The sequence below is a fragment of the Geotrypetes seraphini genome, chromosome 1, assembly GCF_902459505.1.
Source record: "Geotrypetes seraphini chromosome 1, aGeoSer1.1, whole genome shotgun sequence".
Taxonomy (NCBI): Eukaryota; Metazoa; Chordata; class Amphibia; order Gymnophiona; family Dermophiidae; genus Geotrypetes; species Geotrypetes seraphini.
In genome coordinates this window covers 274785562-274803748 of record NC_047084.1, presented here as the reverse complement: position 1 = coordinate 274803748, position 18187 = coordinate 274785562, and the positions used below count along the sequence as shown (strand labels likewise).

General features: G+C 47.5%; 1 protein-coding gene across 3 annotated transcripts in view; it reads left to right on the top strand.

Moving 5' to 3' along the window:
• The first annotated feature begins 1104 nt into the window (after positions 1 to 1104).
• Positions 1105 to 18187, top strand: part of IMMT (inner membrane mitochondrial protein) — a 304792-nt gene continuing 287709 nt past the window's right edge. For 2 of the 3 annotated variants that reach the window (XM_033951925.1, XM_033951916.1), the window contains exon 1: positions 1105 to 1327. In XM_033951925.1, coding sequence (XP_033807816.1) covers positions 1286 to 1327 — 42 coding nt within the window. In that variant the 5' untranslated portion in view covers positions 1105 to 1285. The remainder of the gene's footprint in view (positions 1328 to 18187) is intronic. The other variant, XM_033951934.1, reaches the window with a different exon arrangement.

Here is an 18187-nt window from a genome sequence, read left to right as displayed (position 1 = left end):
AAGGCTCCTCCCTCTGTATCCTGGGATACAAGGGGGAGGAGTCAAGGAAGCAGCCTAAGGCATTTGAGCCAATCAGGGCCTTAAGCCCCTCACTATGCATCACATGATGCACCTGGGAGCGAAACTACAGACTGAGCTCCCCTCCTGCTCCAACTTCTCTAAAAAGGTACAAGGGGGGGGGGGCAGGTTTGGGGGACCTCCAGAGGTCTCCTCAGCCCAAGACCATTTCTTTCCCACTAAGCTAATACGGTATGTAGAAATAAAACAAAAACAAAGGAAAAAATACCCTTTTTATTGGACTAACTTGTTGTAGTTTATGATTACAAAAGTAACCCCTTCTGCCTCAGATCTGAAATCCAAGCTGAAAGTTTCAGTTTAGGCTCTGCAATCACATTCACTCTCTTTTTATCACTTGAGATTAGTCCAGTCTCTCTCCCAGTCCCCTCAGTCCCTCTTAGGATGCAAAGCCCCCTTGATTTCTCTCTTAGTGAACGTTCCAGGTCTCACCCTCTTCCCTCAGCCTGGGTGGGGCCACTTTCTCCACCAAGCTGAATTAATACACTGCAATAATTAACTCTTAACAATGCTACTCTGATCTTTACCCATAAAGGCTGGTATTACTTCCAGAAGCCTGCCTCAGTACTTGGGCTCTGGCAGGAGCTCAAGATAACTAAAAGCCTTGTTTCTTATCAACACTTCTTTTTTATTTCCTTCACCACCCTGTCTCCTCCAGGCTAGGTCCTCCAACTCCACCCACCTAAAGATTTCCTGAACACATCTCTCTCTCTTTTAGCGACTCCCAGAAGAACCCATCCCCTGCTGGGCATCAGATGCATTCTTCATGGGGGGGGGGGGGAAGAGATCACATAATTAATAAGCATATTCTTCGGGACAGATTTCATCAGTACCAGCCTCTCTTTTCCAAAACTTAGCAACTCCCGATTCTCTCACCACAACCTCCTCGAGCTAAGACATTTTGACTCAACAGAACCGTAGCGCAGATTACGTCACGTGACCGGATCATCCTCACGTGGCCCACCACGCCCCTCTCTGCAGTGTTGCTAGGCGCCAGCGTTTCAGTCCTCAAACGCAATAACCATGTTTTTCATTGGCAGTGCGCTCTGCCAATTACTTCGGTGTCGCCTCTCTCGCGTCCGTCGGTTACTGCGCCTGCGTTACAGGATAGACAGCCTTCGTTGGGGGCGGTAGAGGCTGGAGCGTGGTATGTGTCATTGAAAGCCGGCCCGCGGTCTCGCCGTGTTTTCCTCTCTCTGCTTCTCGGGACATGTTGCGGCTTAGCAGGAAGGCCGGCTTCGCGCTCTGCCAGGTAAGGGCGAGTCCGAGAGGCGTCAGTGTGTGGCGTCTCAGAAAGTTCGGAAGTCGGCGAAACGTTGCGGAGCGAGGGGACCGCAACGACGGCGGCGCGGAATGTTTGCTGTCTCTGGAGCTGACCAAACCGCTCTCTCCTTGCCTGTCATTTTGGGTGACTGACAAGTACAAAAGCAAAAAATCCACGGGTGGACGGGGCTTAAGTGGGGCGAATTTCGCCCCGTGAGGAAAAAAAAAAGGTGGCGGTGGTTTGCAGAAAGTTGATGCTGGGATGACGGAAGGGCCCTCGGCGGGAATGCGAGGCGCCCTTTTTGCTCTGTAGGCGTTTTCCGTTGGTACTGAGAAGGAAGGGGGGGGGGATAAGGAACGGGAAACGGCACGCGAGTTTAACGAGGAGGAAGGGGAGGAGCGTTGAGGTGTCCCTCGTGGAGGGTAGGGAGAAAGGGCGTGACCTTCATCCTTCAAGGATTGGTGTGGTACCTGTCGGATCTCATGCTCGAGGACGCAAAGGGGCTGGGTTGCTACGTTTGTCGTCATCCTAAGTTTTGTGTCTTTAAAGTTCTGTAAGCGACCCCAAAACATAAGATAATTGTAGGAGTCTTTTTTTTTTGGGGGGGAAGCTGTTGAAGCGAATCAGATGATGCTTTAGGCTTGTCTTACTAAGTGTACAGTAGTAAAAGTGATTGCTAGGAATTGCGATTGGCTTCCTTGTTCCAGGTTTTGTGGTTGAAAGACTGTGGGATGTCCTACTACAGCAGTGAGCTGGAACCAGGGTTCAAATCCCACCTTCTTCCCTCTGACACATCTGACCTTTATGCTGCTTCATGTACCCACTTAATAAGCTGTTTCAGACGGGGAATTGTAGTGGAAAGGTGGGCTAAAAATATAAAGAATACAGATTCAAATGTAGGCTTTGACATGTTGAAAAGGTGGGATTGGGGTGGGGGTTAATATTATGCTACTTGATTCTATGGAAAGCATTATGAAGTAAGAATTGTTTCTAAAGAGGGTAGTTAAACTAGAAATTCCACACAGCATTAATAAGGCTTACTTAGTGGAACATGCACCATGTGTATATATGGATTCCCCCCCAAAATACCTCTGCTATGATCCTCTTAAATACCTGATCTGTTAGAAAAATTGGGACCAAAAGGATGCTAAATCTAATACACAACTTATTAATCGCGCTATACCAAAGAGGTTCAAGGCGATTTACATTCAAAGAGGCTGTAAAATCTACAGAAAAATACAAAAACAATAATTAAAATATCATAACATGAATATTACAAGAAGTCATATAAAAAAGTTTTAAAATTTTTACGAAACCTTTGGTAATTGATATCATCCATAATGTAAACAGGTAGATTATTCAAAATTGTAATGACAGCGTAAGCAAAAGAGGAAGTTGAGCTGTCGTTTATACCGTACTCTTCTAATCTGTGGGACTTGCGAGAACTGATGGTAGCCATTCAGAAAGTGACGTGGGCCCAGGCAGGAGCGTAGAAAGCACGCTCCTACTGGCCGATACACCGCTGGACCTCCAGGCTTAAGGGGTGTTTAAAAGATACTGTGGGGTGTGTGTGTTTTAAAAAGGTATGGGGGGTCATTTTCGCTGCATAAGATGCACTGTCATTTCCACCCACTTTTGGGTGGAAAAAGTGCGTCTTAAGGAGTGAAAAATATGGTAATAAAAATATCAGCATAGGATAACATAACTTCAGCTGACAAATGTACTTTTTGCAGAGTATTCACAAAGATAATTAAAAAGTAGAAGAAATAGAAGAGCCTTGTGGCACTCCACAGAAAGAAGCAAATATTATTGATTTGTTACATGGTTTCTCTGGGCACTCTAATCCCTTTTCTTCAAAAGGGAGATTGTTTTTAAAGTAGGCTTATGTTCCTATAGGCCTACATCCCAGTCACAGAAACTGTCCAAGATTCATCCAGTACCCCATTTGTGTCTTGGCCTCATATCAGTTCCCTTGGGTGTTCACAAATGCCCAGATTCTCTAACCCAGTGTTTTTCAATCTTTTTACACCAGCATCGATCCGTGGACCGGTGGTTGAAGAACACTGGGCTAAGTCGTGGGCCAGACCCCGCCCATCTCTACCCAATGTCTACCCCAGATCCCGCCCCCATAATAGTACTAATTTTACCTTGCATGTCCCTTGCCTCATCTGGAAGCCTTCCATCTGATATTGCAACGTTTTTAGGAAGAGTGAGCTGGCTCAAAGATAACGCCGCATCGATTGCACCGTGGACCGGCGGTTGAAGAACACTGTTTTGGGCCTGATGCACCTGTTGGCTCTGTGGACCGGCAGGAAATTTCTGTGGACCGGCACTGGCCCATGGACCGGTGGTTGAAGAAGACTGCTCTAGCCCATGCCTAAGTCGGCAGCTGCCTTAAAACGGCCGCTGATCACATGTCAATCACGCAACGGCACCTGTTGGAGACTCGTGCCTCAAAAATCTAAATAGTCCAGGGCTTGATTGATTGGCTTAGAGCCTTAGTTCCCTCCCAGTTCATGATGTCAAGATGCACTGGGAGGGGAAGGGCAACCATTTTGATGAGGCGGTCCTATCGGCAGGAGGGAGTGGGAGGGTATGTTGGGCGGGTGTGGGGTGTTGAGAAGAGGATGTTGTGGGTATGGAGGAGTGTCGGGGGGGGGGTGTCAGTTTCGGCAGGAGGGGGGCTGTCTTTGGAGGAGGGCTGGGGGATCGATGGGTAGGAAGGAGAGAGGAAATGGTGATCTTTCTGCCAGTTCAGCTGATCGCAGCAGGGGAATCCCTGATCTGCTGAGCCAGCAAGACTTCCCAAAACTACAGTTTTGGGGAGTTCTGCTGCGGTCAGCTGATGAGGGATTCCCCTGCCGTGATCAGCTGATGGCAAGCTATGTTCATCTGCTGTGATCTTGAATGTATTGTAATTCTTTACTAATTTACTCTTCTCCTGTAATGTAATTCTACTGGAAATGCCCAGATATCCTCTATATTGTAATCCGCCTAGAACCGCAAGGCACAGGCGGAATAGAAATCCCTAATGTAATGTACTATTTTTGGGATCCCCTGGCAAAGATAGGTATGGAAATGTAGGCCAGGGTTTTCTGGACTTATATTTCTGGCACATGTCTTTAAGTGAATCATGCCTACAGAGGTACTTTAGGCCGCCTAAAGCACCTATATAGGCATGATTCCAGCGCCTTTTATTTATGTGCCGGTAGGCACTTTATTTTTACTGTTTTTTGCCATTTTAAATGGCATTTCTAAATTAATTTAGGTGCAGGTAGTGTGCCTGTTGGCACCTAAGTTTCGGCATTGTTTATAGAATATTCCCCAAAATGCCTTGTAGTAACTGACTGGGAGAGCATGTTTCTCTGTCTGGGTGGTTGGCTATTCAAGAGCACATCTCAGGAGGAAGCAGCAGGGCAACAATCATCTGTGTTCTGGAGTTAATAGGCTTTGTCATAAACTACTCAAATCTCAGCTAACCTATCAACACATTTGGAATTTATAGTATCTCTGTTAGCTAGGGTTCACAGTGAAAAGTGCATGAGACAAACGCGCGCTGACATTTGAGAGCGGACAATTGAACGCAAAACTTCAGCGTGCCGCCCCCCTGTGTCGGAGCCCTTTAAAATAAGCTTTTAGAGCGGCACACTGAAGTCTTACACTCAATTGTCCGCTCTCAAATGTCGGCTCATGTTTGTCTCGCGTGCTTTTGTCCCGTCACTGTTAGCTAGACATGTCTCAAGTGAAATCCTTTTTACTGTAACAAAGTATAACCAACCTAAGGGTCCCTTTTACAAAGTTACCGCAGTTTTGTAAAAGGGTCCATTAATATTCATAATGGTAGAAATTCAAATTATTCAGCAGACATTGGCATAGTTTAGGATGTTGGGCCACATAGTCTAACACCCCTGGCAAATCTCAAGATGAGCATTCAGTAGGACACAGGCTATTCACAGGTTGCAGGCTGATAATCTGTTTTCAAATCCTTCTGGGACCTGGTGAATAGGCCAATCTAGTCGGGCAAAAGACATCCCATTCTGTATTCCATCGGTTCAAAAAATGTCAGTGACAAATGCATCCTGATTGGGCACTCTTGTAGGTAGGTGTCATAAGAGTTATGATTCTTCCAGGAGCAAATTCATCATAAATTTCCTGGACTTGAACAGGGGTGCCCATGCTTTTTTGACTTGCGAGATACTTTTAAAATGACCAAGTTAAAACGATCTACCAACAAATAAAATTAAAAAAAACAGGTCAAGGCAGATAACTTTAAAATATGCAATGTCACCTCAGTAACAACTATACAAAAATAGACAAATATACCCCCTTCCCTTTTACTAAATCGCGATAGCGGTTTTTAGCACAGGGATTTGCACTGAATGCCCCATGCTGCTCCTGATGCTCATAGGCTCCCTGCGCTAAAAACTGCTATCGGTTTAGTAAAAGGGGGCCATAGTGCAAAATATAGACAGCAGATATAAATTCGGACACATTTTGATCACTAAATTGAAAATAAAATCATTTATCTCAGGACAAGCAGGCAGCATATTCTCACACATGGGTGATGTCACCGATGGAGCCCTGCAGCGGACAGCCTCGAAAGCAAACTTGCTTGAAGATCTCGAGCTTTCGAGTGCTGCATGCGCGCGTGCCTTCCCGCCCGAACTAGGGGGCGCATCTCCTGTGAAGATCCTCAGTTAATCGTTTTCCACGGAGCTGAGAAGACTTGTTTTTCTGGCTCTGCAGCATTTGCCTTCTCATCACCGCGGCTGAATTTATTTTGGTTGCTGTGCTTCGGGTTTATTCCCTTTTCTTTCTTTTCTTCTTCGTAGTAAAAAAAAATAAAAAATTCTATTTTGTTTTCTTTTTTTGTTTCGTCCAGTTCAGAGGGCTTAGGCCTAGGCCCTCTCTTCTTTTTCCGGTACGGACTTTCTTTTTTCTATGTCCCGGCCTGTGACCGGGTTTAAGCGTTGCTACCAGTGCGGCAGGACGATCTCTATCACCGACCCTCATAGTCGGTGCATGGTCTGTTTGGGTGACAGTTATCGTCCAGAGGATTGTGTTTGCTGTCTGACTCTCCAGCCTCGTGCTTTTCGCCGCCACTGTGACAGATTTATTCAACTCTTCAATAGGGAGCCTGAAAAGCCCTCGGCCCCGACTGTCTCGACACCTTCGGGACCAAAAATCTCGACATCGGGGACAGCCTCGGGCGGTAAGACCTCGCCCACGACACCTGCTTCGGCCTCGGCCTCGAAGACCTCAGGGTCCTCGGCCTCGAAGGTCTCCTTGGTTCCATCCTCCAAGCCTACGTCTGGGGGTAAGTCTCCTGCTTCCTTTCCAGGTACCATGTCCAAGAAGCCTCCAGAGTCTCTTTCTATACTACCCGGGGCTCCGGATGTGACTCTATCTTCGAGACCTTCTGCGAAACATGCCTTCAAGTCTCGGGAATACTCTAAATCGAGGTCGCCCAGAGCACCTACAACACCAAATCCTTTGGTCTCGGTGCCAATGTTTGAAGACATGCTCAAGTCCATCTTGACTACCCAAATTTTGTCCATTGTGGCTCAGTTGGTCCCATCCTCCACTTTGCCTTGGATGGACCAGCCTGAGCAGCAGCCTGAGATCCTGGTGCACCATCCACGGGGCAGGTCTCGCAAGAGATTTTCTTCCTCGGAATCCTCGCCGGATCTTCCCTCGCGATCCTCTTTACCTCGTCCGAAGCATCGGTCGAGGACATCGAAACACCTTGCTTCGAAGAGCTCGAGGCATTCGGATGTCTCTTCGAGGCAACTTCTCGCTCTGAGCCGAAGGTCGCTTCCTCTCCTTTGTCTTCGAGGCATTCGAGGTCGAGGACCCCTTCCTCGAGGTCTTTGCTTCGGGATCCCTCTCCTCCAGCTTCGAGGCATTCTACTTCTCGGACCCCGAGGACATCCCCCTCGAGAAGTCTTAAAAGAAAACATTCCTTCACTCCCCCACAAACTGGGAGTGGAGCTTCTTCAGTAATAGTGCGAGTGGAATCAGAACCGGTGTCGCAGTACTCCCGTGAGGCTTCACCCTCCTATTCCGTGGCTCCTCGTTCCAGATCTGCTTCTCCTGAGGAAGCTTCTTCCAAATCATCTTCTTTTGCCAAGGTTGTCTATGACATGGGGCAAGCTCTTCATCTGGATTTGCACTCAGATTCCAAATATACCCCGGAATACTTGGCTGACATGGAACTCCCGCATCCTCCTAAGGAGACTTTGACACCAGTGCTCAAGCAGACCTTCATCCGCAATATGGAGACACCTTATTCGGTCACGGCTATTCCATCTAAGCTGGAGTCATGATATCGCACTGTCCCCTGTAAGGGCTTTGAAAAGTTGCAACTCTCCCACCAATCTTTGGTGGTTGAGTCCTCCCTCAAGAAAGCTCATTCATCTAAGGTTTCTGCAACTGTCCCTCCTGGTCGTGAAGGACGTACTATGGACAAATTTGGTCGTAGATTATATCAAAATTCTATGTTGGTGAACAGGATCTTAAACAACAATTATGTTTTTACGTCATACTTCAACCATTTTTTGAAGATGTTGCCATCGTTTTATCCAGACCTGTCCAAACACCGTCTGTCTGAATTCAAGCAAATCCTTCAAACTCTTTCCCAGTTGAGGCTTTTCATGTTGCAGGCATCTTATGATACTTTTGAGCTTTCTTCGAGGGTGTCAGTTTTTGCAGTTGCCATGCGTCACCTTGCCTGGCTCCGCATAGTCGACATGGACCCTAATTTTCAGGACCGTCTTGCCAACTTTCCTTGTCAGGGGAATGAGTTGTTCAACGACTCCATTGAAGCTGCCACCAAGAGACTCTCTGAGCATGAGCGCTCTTTTGCTTCCCTGCTCAGGTCCAAGCCCAAACCGTCTACTGCCCGGGCTTATAAACAACCGTCTCGTCGTTATCCTATGAAGACGACTCCTGCCTTTTCTAGACCTCCTCCTCGACGTCCTCAACAGCATCAACGTCCTCAGAAACCTCAGGTGCCTGCTGCCACCAAACCGGCTCCGTCTTTTTGACGTTCTGGTCTTGAGCATTCCATCCTCCCTGCAAAATTCTCCTCTGCCCATTGGAGGTCGCCTTTCCCTGTTTTCATCACGTTGGGAAAGTATCACATCGGACCTCTGGGTGCTGACAGCTATCCGCGAGGGATACTCTCTGTGCTTGATTCAGGTGCCCCCAGATCACCCGCCAAGAGAGTGTCATTCCAGGTCCTCGCAACTCCTCCTTCTTCTTCAGGAGGCTCGGGCGCTTCTTCGCCTTCGAGCGGTGGAGGAGATTCCTCCTTCCCAGCACAATCTGGGATTCTACGCTGGTGCCGAATAGCAGGAGGAAGGAGAGCCGAAGACTCGGGGAAGCGGCGAGAGTACGCTCCGCCCACCCCCTACACGTCAGAGGCAGCGCCGGACCCCCCCCTTGAAAAGGGGAGGAGCCAACGCGGCAAACAGACGCTGGTGCCGAATAGCAGGAGGAAGGAGAGCCGAAGGAAGGAGAGCCGAAGACTCGGGGAAGCGGCGAGAGTACGCTCCGCCCACCCCCTACACGTCAGAGGCAGCGCCGGACCCCCCCTTGAAAAGGGGAGGAGCCAACGGCGCCCAGCCGTTCGGCGCTCGGCGAAGGCGAGCGGTAAAGGCGCTCGCCTTAGCGAGAGCGCCTTCGCGAAGGGCCTTGCAAGGGACGAGCGCTACACTCTCAAGAACACCAGAGGAGAACAGACCGGTAAGGAACCGACAGACACAGAAGATAAGAAAGAGACAGACACAAAAAGAAACCAACCTGCACATACAATCAAGGTGAGGTAGAGCAGAGACAGCACACACGAGAGAGACAACAAGACAAGCAACACAAGGAAGCAGCAGGCAAGGGACACAAGCACACAAAGGCACAGGCACTGTAACACAAACAGACTCACTCAAATAGGAAGCCTGCAGTCAGGAAGTCAGAAGGTAAGGGGGAGGTAGGATCAATAGGAAAAAGAGCAGAAGTAGGTCACATCAAATCACTCAGACAACCCACGAGTAAAGCACGAAATGGAAGCCCAAGGAAGTCAGAAGATGAGCTTTCCTGTCTTCTGTATTGACTGCAATATGTATGACTACCTCCCTTCGGGGATCCAGGCATACATTTGCGATCGATGCATGGAGATGGATAGCTTGAAATGTCAGGTAAGACTATTGGAGGGAACAGTGATGGAACTAGAAGACAGAATCCGAGTACAGGAGAAGATTCTAGTGGAGTACAACCCAAACGACGAGGTCAAGGATCTAGAAATGTTCATAGAGGAAGCCCATCAGCACCACGTAGAGATCCCAGGGCTGGAAAACTGTACTCAGGAAACCCATGTGAATAGAGAAGACACCCATGCAAACACAGAAGAAAACGAAGACGAGGTAGGAGACAACCGCACACCAGGAGGAAAAATGAGAGCACAGGAAGATGTCCCCCCGCTCAAAGAACAGGAAACAATTTCAAGAGTAGCATTGGAGGAAGATGACTGGCCCTACTCCAAGGACGTGGACCTACGCCCCCCAAGGAACTCCCGAATAAAGAAGATGGGGATCATCGTAGGCGACTCCATCATACGACACGTGGACAGCCACACCGCAGGAGGAAGAGAGGACAGAGTCGTCACCTGTCTGCCTGGAGCAAGAGTAAAGGATGTGACCAACAGGATCTCCAGGATCATAGATGGCGCAGGGGGAGTGGACACCGCTGTGCTTATCCACGTGGGAACAAATGATGTGAGCGGGCGGAAGTATGACAGGGAAGAGATGAAGGGCCAGCTCCGCTCACTCGGAAGACAACTGAAGATCAGGGAGGTGAAGGTGGCCTTCTCTGAAATCCTCCCTGTACCAAGAGCAGATGGAAAGAGACAAGGGGAATTGCAAGTGATCAACGCCTGGATGAGACGATGGTGCGAAGACGAGGGCTTCGACTTCGTGCGAAACTGGACGGCGTTCTGGGGAAAAAGCAAGTACTACAGAAGGGATGGACTACACCTCAACAAGGAAGGAGCAAGAGTTTTGGCAGGCAACATGAAGAAAGCAATAGAGAAGGCTTTAAACTGAAGGACAGGGGAAAGCCGACAGTCGACGACCGGTCGATGGTACGGACAACAGGATGCCCTGACGTAGGAACAAAGGACTACTACTCATACACAAGAGAGGTCAACCTCACAGCCAACAAAGGAGAACAAGCAGGAAAGGACAACCCAGACACAGGAGGGGATGACCACACAACAAACATGGGAGATAACACAGGAGCAGTAAAGGATACCGTAAAGGAAACTGTAAGGACAACCAAGAGTAGAAAGTCCAAAAAGGTAACACGAAGGGAACTTAAATGCATGTATACAAATGCTAGAAGTCTAGGAAACAAAATGGGAGAACTAGAGACGATAGCAAGACATGAGAACATGGATATCATTGGCATAACAGAAACATGGTGGAATGAAGAAAACAAATGGGACACCGTACTGCAGGGATACAAACTATATAGAAGAGATCGAGTAGGGCAGAAAGGTGGAGGTATTGCCCTATATGTTCAGGAAGGAATAGAATCTGTTGAAGTGGCTACAATGGAAACAAAAGAGAAGCTAGAGTCCCTCTGGGTCAAGATTCCTGGCCAAAACAGCGCAGACACGAAAATTGGCCTTTACTATCGTCCCCCAGGACAGGCGGAGGAAACTGACTCAGAAATGATAGAGGAAATCAAACAAGAAAGCAAAACGGGCAATGTAATAATATTGGGAGACTTCAATTTCCCGAGGATAGACTGGAAACTAGGAACCTCCAACTGCGGCAAGGAGGCCAAGTTCTTGGAGGTGCTAGGGGATTGCTTCCTGGAACAATTGGTAAAGGAGCCGACAAGAGACAACGCCACCCTGGACTTGGTACTAAATGGCCTCACGGGACCGACAAAAGAAGTAGAAGTTACGGTACCGCTGGGGACGAGCGATCACAATGTGATCAACTTTAAGCTTGACATCGGGAATAGAAAACGTGCCAAAACCTTAACCAAAACCTTTAATTTTAAAAAGGGCAAATACGATCGCATGAGAGCCATGGTGAAACAACGACTCAAGAAAAAGGTGGACAAACTTGAAACGGTAGACCAGGCATGGTCCCTACTGAAAAATACTATCTCAGAAGCACAAAATCTCCACATTCCAAGGATCTCCAAAGAGGGGAGAACAAAAGGTAAGGGAGAACCGGCATGGCTTACCAGACAGGTGAGGGTAGCCATAAAAGAAAAGAAGGACTCTTTCAAAAAATGGAAACACATGAAAACAACCAAAGCATGGAAAATACATAAAGATGATCAAAAGAAATGTCACAAGGCGGTGAGGGATGCCAAAAAGGACTATGAGGAAAAAATAGCGCAAGAAGCCAAAAACTTCAAACCCTTCTTTAGATACGTGAAAGGGAAAAAACCCGCAAAAGAGGCGGTGGGACCCCTGGACGACCAGGGAAGGAAAGGGTACATCAAGGAAGATAAACAAATTGCTGACAAACTAAATTCCTTCTTTGCGTCCGTCTTTACGGAGGAGGATACCGCTAAAATACCAGAAGCAGTGAAAGTGTTTAGTGGAGTAATAGAAGACAGCCTCACCACAGTTGAAGTGGAGTTGGACCAGATATACTACCAGATAGACAAACTTAAAAGTGACAAATCCCCTGGACCGGATGGAATTCACCCGAGAGTTTTAAAGGAATTGAAGGTTGAAATCGGAGAGCTATTGCAGAAACTTGCCAATCTGACAATCAGAACTGGACAGATACCAGAAGACTGGAAGATAGCGAATGTCACGCCAATTTTCAAAAAAGGATCGAGAGGGGAACCGGGCAACTACAGACCTGTGAGTCTTACGTCTGTCCCTGGAAAGATGGTTGAAGCACTGATCAAGGATAGCATAGTCCGGCACCTAGATACACACGACTTGATGAAACCCAGTCAACATGGGTTCAGGAAAGGGAAATCATGTTTGACGAATTTACTTCAATTCTTCGAGACCGTGAACAAGCAAATTGATAGTGGAATGCCGGTGGACATAATATATTTGGACTTCCAGAAAGCATTCGACAAAGTTCCACATGAAAGGCTTCTCAGGAAACTACAAAGCCATGGAATAGAGGGAGATATACAAAGGTGGATAGGCAAATGGTTGGAAAACAGAAAGCAGAGAGTGGGCATAAATGGAAAGTTCTCAGACTGGGAGAAAGTGACTAGTGGTGTGCCCCAGGGCTCCGTGCTTGGGCCGATCCTATTTAATATTTATATCAATGACCTGGAAGACGGAATATCCAGTGAGATCATTAAGTTTGCAGACGACACAAAGCTATGCCGGGCAATCAGATCGCAGGAGGATAGCGAGGAACTCCAGAGCGACTTGTATCAGTTAGAGAAATGGGCAGATCAATGGCAGATGAAGTTCAACGTGGAGAAATGCAAAGTAATGCATTTAGGTAGTAAGAATAAGGAATACGAGTATAGAATGTCAGGCGCAACTCTGGGTAAGAGCGAACAAGAAAAGGACCTGGGTGTACTGATAGATAGGACCCTGAAGCCGTCGGCACAATGCGCGGCAGCGGCAAAGAAAGCAAACAGAATGTTAGGCATGATAAAGAAAGGAATCACGAGTAGATCGGAGAAAGTCATAATACCGCTTTATAGAGCAATGGTCAGACCACACTTGGAATACTGTGTCCAACATTGGTCTCCCAACCTAAAGAAGGATATAAAACTGTTAGAGAGGGTGCAGAGACGAGCAACGAAGTTAATAAGAGGTATGGAGAACTTGGAATATGAGGAACGACTCAAGAAACTAGGACTGTTCTCCCTTGAGAAGAGAAGGCTGCGAGGGGACATGATCGAGACGTTCAAAATGCTGAAAGGCATCGATAAAATAGAGCAGGAAAATAAATTATTTACATTGTCCAATGCGACACGGACAAGAGGACATGGTTTGAAGCTAAGGGGGGACAAGTCCAGGACAAATGTCAGGAAGTTCTGTTTTACGCAGCGAGTGGTAGACGCCTGGAATGCTCTCCCAAAGGAGGTTATCAAGGAATCCACTGTGCTGGGATTCAAAGGCAAATTAGATGCACATCTCCTTATGAGAGGCATAGAGGGATATGGGTGACTAAAACTACATCAGGTGTATTCCTGACTGGGCCTCCGCGTGTGCGGATCGCCGGACTTGATGGACCATGGGTCTGATCCGGAGATGGCAGTTCTTATGTTATGTTCTTATGTACTCCAGGTATTTCCTGGTACCCAAGAAGACGGGGGATTTGCGACCCATTCTGGATCTTCGAGCCCTCAACAAATTTCTAGTCAAAGAGAAGTTTCGCATGCTCTCGCTCCCAACCTTGTACTCCCTCATGGATCAGGGGGATTGGATGTGCTCACTGGATCTCAAAGAGGCTTATACTCATATCCCTGGTTATCCACACTTTCGCAAATATCTCAGATTCAAGGTGGGGGATCTACATCTCCAATACAGAGTTCTTCCTTTCGGCCTGGAAGCCTCCCCCAGAGTGTTCACCAAGTGTCTGGTTGTGGTGGCTGCGGCTCTGCGTTCTCAAGGTCTTCAGGTCTTTCCCTACCTTGATGATTGGCTTATAAAAGCCCCTTCTCTTCAGGAGGTTATTGCAGCGACCCATCAGACTATTGCCTTTCTTCAAAGTCTGGGATTCCATATCAACTTTCCCAAATCTCAGTTGGTTCCAGCCCAGTCCCTCCAATTTATTGGCGCGACTGGATTCTGTCAGCATGAGGGCGTTCCTTCCACTGAATCGTCAAGAAATCCTATTTCGACTCTGCCGGCAAGTGCATTCTCTTCCGACCCTCTCTGCCCGTCAGATGATGGTCCTGCTCGGTCACATGGCGTCGACGGTTCATGTGACCCCTCTTGCCAGGCTTCACCTTCGCATCCCTCAGTGGACCCTGGCGTCTCAATGGCAACAAGCTCTGGACTTGCCTTCTCGCCGTATAACGGTGACTCCTTTGTTGAAGAATTCTCTCCGCTGGTGGATGCTCTCTTTCAATCTTTCCAGAGGTTTGCGGTTTCACGATCTTCCTCATCAGAAAGTGCTCACGACAGATTCGTCAACCTACGCGTGGGAAGCTCACGTAGATGGTCTCCGTACGCAAGGATTGTGGACGTCCGCAGACCGTCGATGTCATATCAATCTGTTGGAACTCAGAGGTATTTTCCTTGCCCTCAAAGCTTTTCGTTATCTTCATCACGACCAAGTAGTGCTTGTTTGGACAGACAATCAAGTGGCCATGTATTATGTCAACAAACAGGGAGGGACGGGATCTCATTTCCTTTGTCAGGAAGCTCTCCGGTTGTGGCAGTGGGCGATTTCTCACAAAATCTTTCTCAGAGCTGTCTATATCCAGGGTCAACAGAATTGTCTAGTAGACAAATTGAGTCGTTTGCTGCAGCCTCACGAATGGACACTCAGTTCCCCTACGCTTCGCCAGGTGTTTGTTCGGTGGGGGGACTCCTCGGATAGACCTGTTTGCGTCGCCCAGCAACTTCAAACTCCCTCTGTTTTGCTCCCGCATTTTCTCGCCTCGGCGTCTCGAGGCGGATGCCTTTCTTCTGGACTAGAGGGATCAGTTTCTTTATGCCTTCCCTCCGTTTCCTCTGATTCTCAAGACTCTTGTCAAGCTGAGGGTGGAACATGCCACTATGATTCAGATAGCTCCTTGGTGGCCCAGACAACCGTGGTACTCCCTTCTACTTCAACTCAGTGTCAGGGAGCCTCTACTTCTACCAGTTTTTCCTTCTCTGCTTACTCAGAGTCAAATGCTTAATCCCAACCCTGCAGTCTCTACACTTGACAGCTTGGTACCTTTCTACGTAACAGATCCTTCTCAGTTTTCTCGGTCTGTTGAAGATGTTTTCCTTGCTTCCAGGAAGCCGTCCACTCGTTAATGTTACGGCCAGAAGTGGACTAGATTTTCTGCTTGGTGTTCCACTCGTCAGCTTCATCCGATGTCTTCCTCCTTAGCATCAGTTCTGGACTATTTGCTTCACTTGTCTCAATCGGACCTTCAATCTACATCTGTTCGAGTCCATCTCAGTGCTATTGCTGCTTTTCTTCAGCCTCTGGATGGGAAACCTCTTTCTGCGCATCCCATGGTTTTCCGATTTATGAAGGGGCTTTTTAATCTTCATCCGCCTCTTAAACCGCCGCCTGTGATTTGGGATCTTAATGTTGTTCTGGCTCAACTGATGAAACCTCCATTTGAACCTATTGACCAGGCTCACCTCAAGTACCTCACTTGGAAAGCTGTATTCTTGATTGCCCTCACGTCTGTGCGACGGGTCAGTGAACAGCAAGCGTTGGTTTTGGACCCACATTTTATGGTTTTACACCATGATAAGGTGGTCCTTCGTACACATCCTAAATTCTTACCTAAAGTTGTTTCAGAATTTCACCTTAATCAATCTATTGTTCTGCCGGTCTTTTTTCCAAAGCCGCATTCTCATCCTGGAGAGGTGGCACTTCATACTTTAGACTGCAAACATGCCTTGGCGTTCTATCTTCAACGCACTCAACCTCACAGAACATCTCCTCAACTCTTCATCTCTTTTGATCCGAATAGGTTGGGGCGCCCTATCTTGAAGCGTACCATCTCCAACTGGATGGCTGCTTGCATCTCTTTCTGCTATGCTCAGGCTGGTCTTCCTTTGCAGGGTTGAGTGACGGGCCACAAAGTTCGAGCTATGGCGGCGTCTGTAGCTTTCCTCCGATCAACTCCTATTGAGGAAATCTGCAAGGCTGCCACTTGGTCCTCGGTTCATACTTTCACTTCTCATTACTGTCTGGATACTTTGTCCAGGAAGGATGGCCATTTTGGCTAATCTGTTTTGCAAAATCTTTTTTCTTAATTGCCAACTCTCCCTCCATCCCCTTATACTTAGCTTGGAGGTCACCCATGTGTGAGAATATGCTGCCTGCTTGTCCTGGGATAAAGCACAGTTACTTACCGTAACAATTGTTATCCAGGGACAGCAGGCAGATATTCTCACAACCCTCCCACCTCCCCTGGTTGGCTTCTTGGCTTGGTATCTGAACTGAGGATCTTCACAGGAGATGCGCCCCCTAGTTCAGGCAGGAAGGCACGCGCGCATGCGCGATGCAGCACTCGAAAGCTCGAGATCTTCAAGCAAGTTTGCTTTCGAGGCTGTCCGCTGTGGGGCTCTGTCGGTGACGTCACCCATGTGTGAAAATATCTGCCTGCTGTCCCTGGATAACAACTGTTACGGTAAGTAACTGTGCTTTTTCCTACCTTTGTTGTCTGGTGATTTCATGAATCTCTGGTTGCACTTCCTTCTTCTGATAGTAAATCCAATATTTATTTCTATCTGCCTTTCTTGCATGCTTCCTCTCCTCCAGACCTCATTCCATTACCCAACCAACCTCTCTCTCTGTCCCTCCATGAGTCCAACTTTTTTTTCCTTTCTTTCTCTCTCCCTGTCCCCTCCAATTTTCTTTCTTTGTCTGTCTTTCTCTCTCCCTGCCCCCTCACCTTTCTTTCTGTCTGTCTGTTACTCTCTCCCTCCCTTTCTTTCTGTCTTTCTCCCTGCCCCTCCCCCAAGCCACTGCTGCCAATTTCTCCCTGCTTCCTTGATGCCAGGCCAAGTTCATACAAGCGCCGGGCCCATAAGCCTCCCCTCCCCGACGTCAATTCTGACGTCAGAGAGGAAATTCGGGGCCAGCCAGGCAGCGATTGGCTGGCTCGAAACTTCCTCTCCGATGTCAGAATTGACGTCGGGGGAGGAAGGGGGAAAGGCTGTGGGCCCGGTACTTGTATGCGCCTGGCCTGGCGGGGAAGCAGGGAGAACAGATCGCAAAGGCAACGCGAGTCAATTCACGTTGCCTTTGTGATCGACCTTTTGGGCACCCCTGGTCTAGAATTCTCTAAAGCAGGGGTGCCCAAAAGGTCGATCGCGATTGACCAGTAGATCGCAAGGGCAAGGTGAGTTGATCGCTCTGCGATAGACTCGCATTGCCTTTGTGTTCTCTCTGCTGCCGTGATGCTGCAAAAGCCAGGCGCGTGCAGCCATTGCACAAGCGCCGGGCCCACAAACCTCCTCCCCCGATGTCAATTCTGACATCGGAGAGGAAGTTCCGGGCCAGCCAATCCAGTGACCAACTAACAGTGCTGCCTTCTTTTTTTTAAAAAAATTATTTATTCATTTTATAACTTACATCAAGTGTACAGTAAATATCAAACAATTATAATATAACATCACTTGAAAAATCTTCAATATCATACACCAAATAAGATTTAACCCCCACCCCTTCCCAAATTCATATATAACTAATATATACCACCTGAAAATAATATCCTATGACATTCATATATATATTCTTAATGGAAAACCAAGAACCCCCCCACCCCAAATCCACATGTGTATTAAAATTGGGAAAAGTGTAACTTATTCATTACTATAATTTAATAATGGTCCCCACACATCCTTAAATTTATTATAATAACCTTTTTGTATTGCCAACGCTCTTTCCATTTTATACACATGACAAACTGAATTCCACCAAAAACAATAATTCAGTCTTCTATAGTCCTTCCAATTATATGTTATTTATTGGATGGCAACTCCCGTTAATATCATCAAAAGCTTGTTATTATTAGCAGATATTTGACATTTAGCTCTCATAGACATGCCAAATAAAATTGTGTCATATGACAATGCAACATGATTCTCTAACAGGCAATTTATTTGATCCCAAATAGACTCCCAAAAAGCCTTAAATGAATGGACAATAAAACAATAAATGA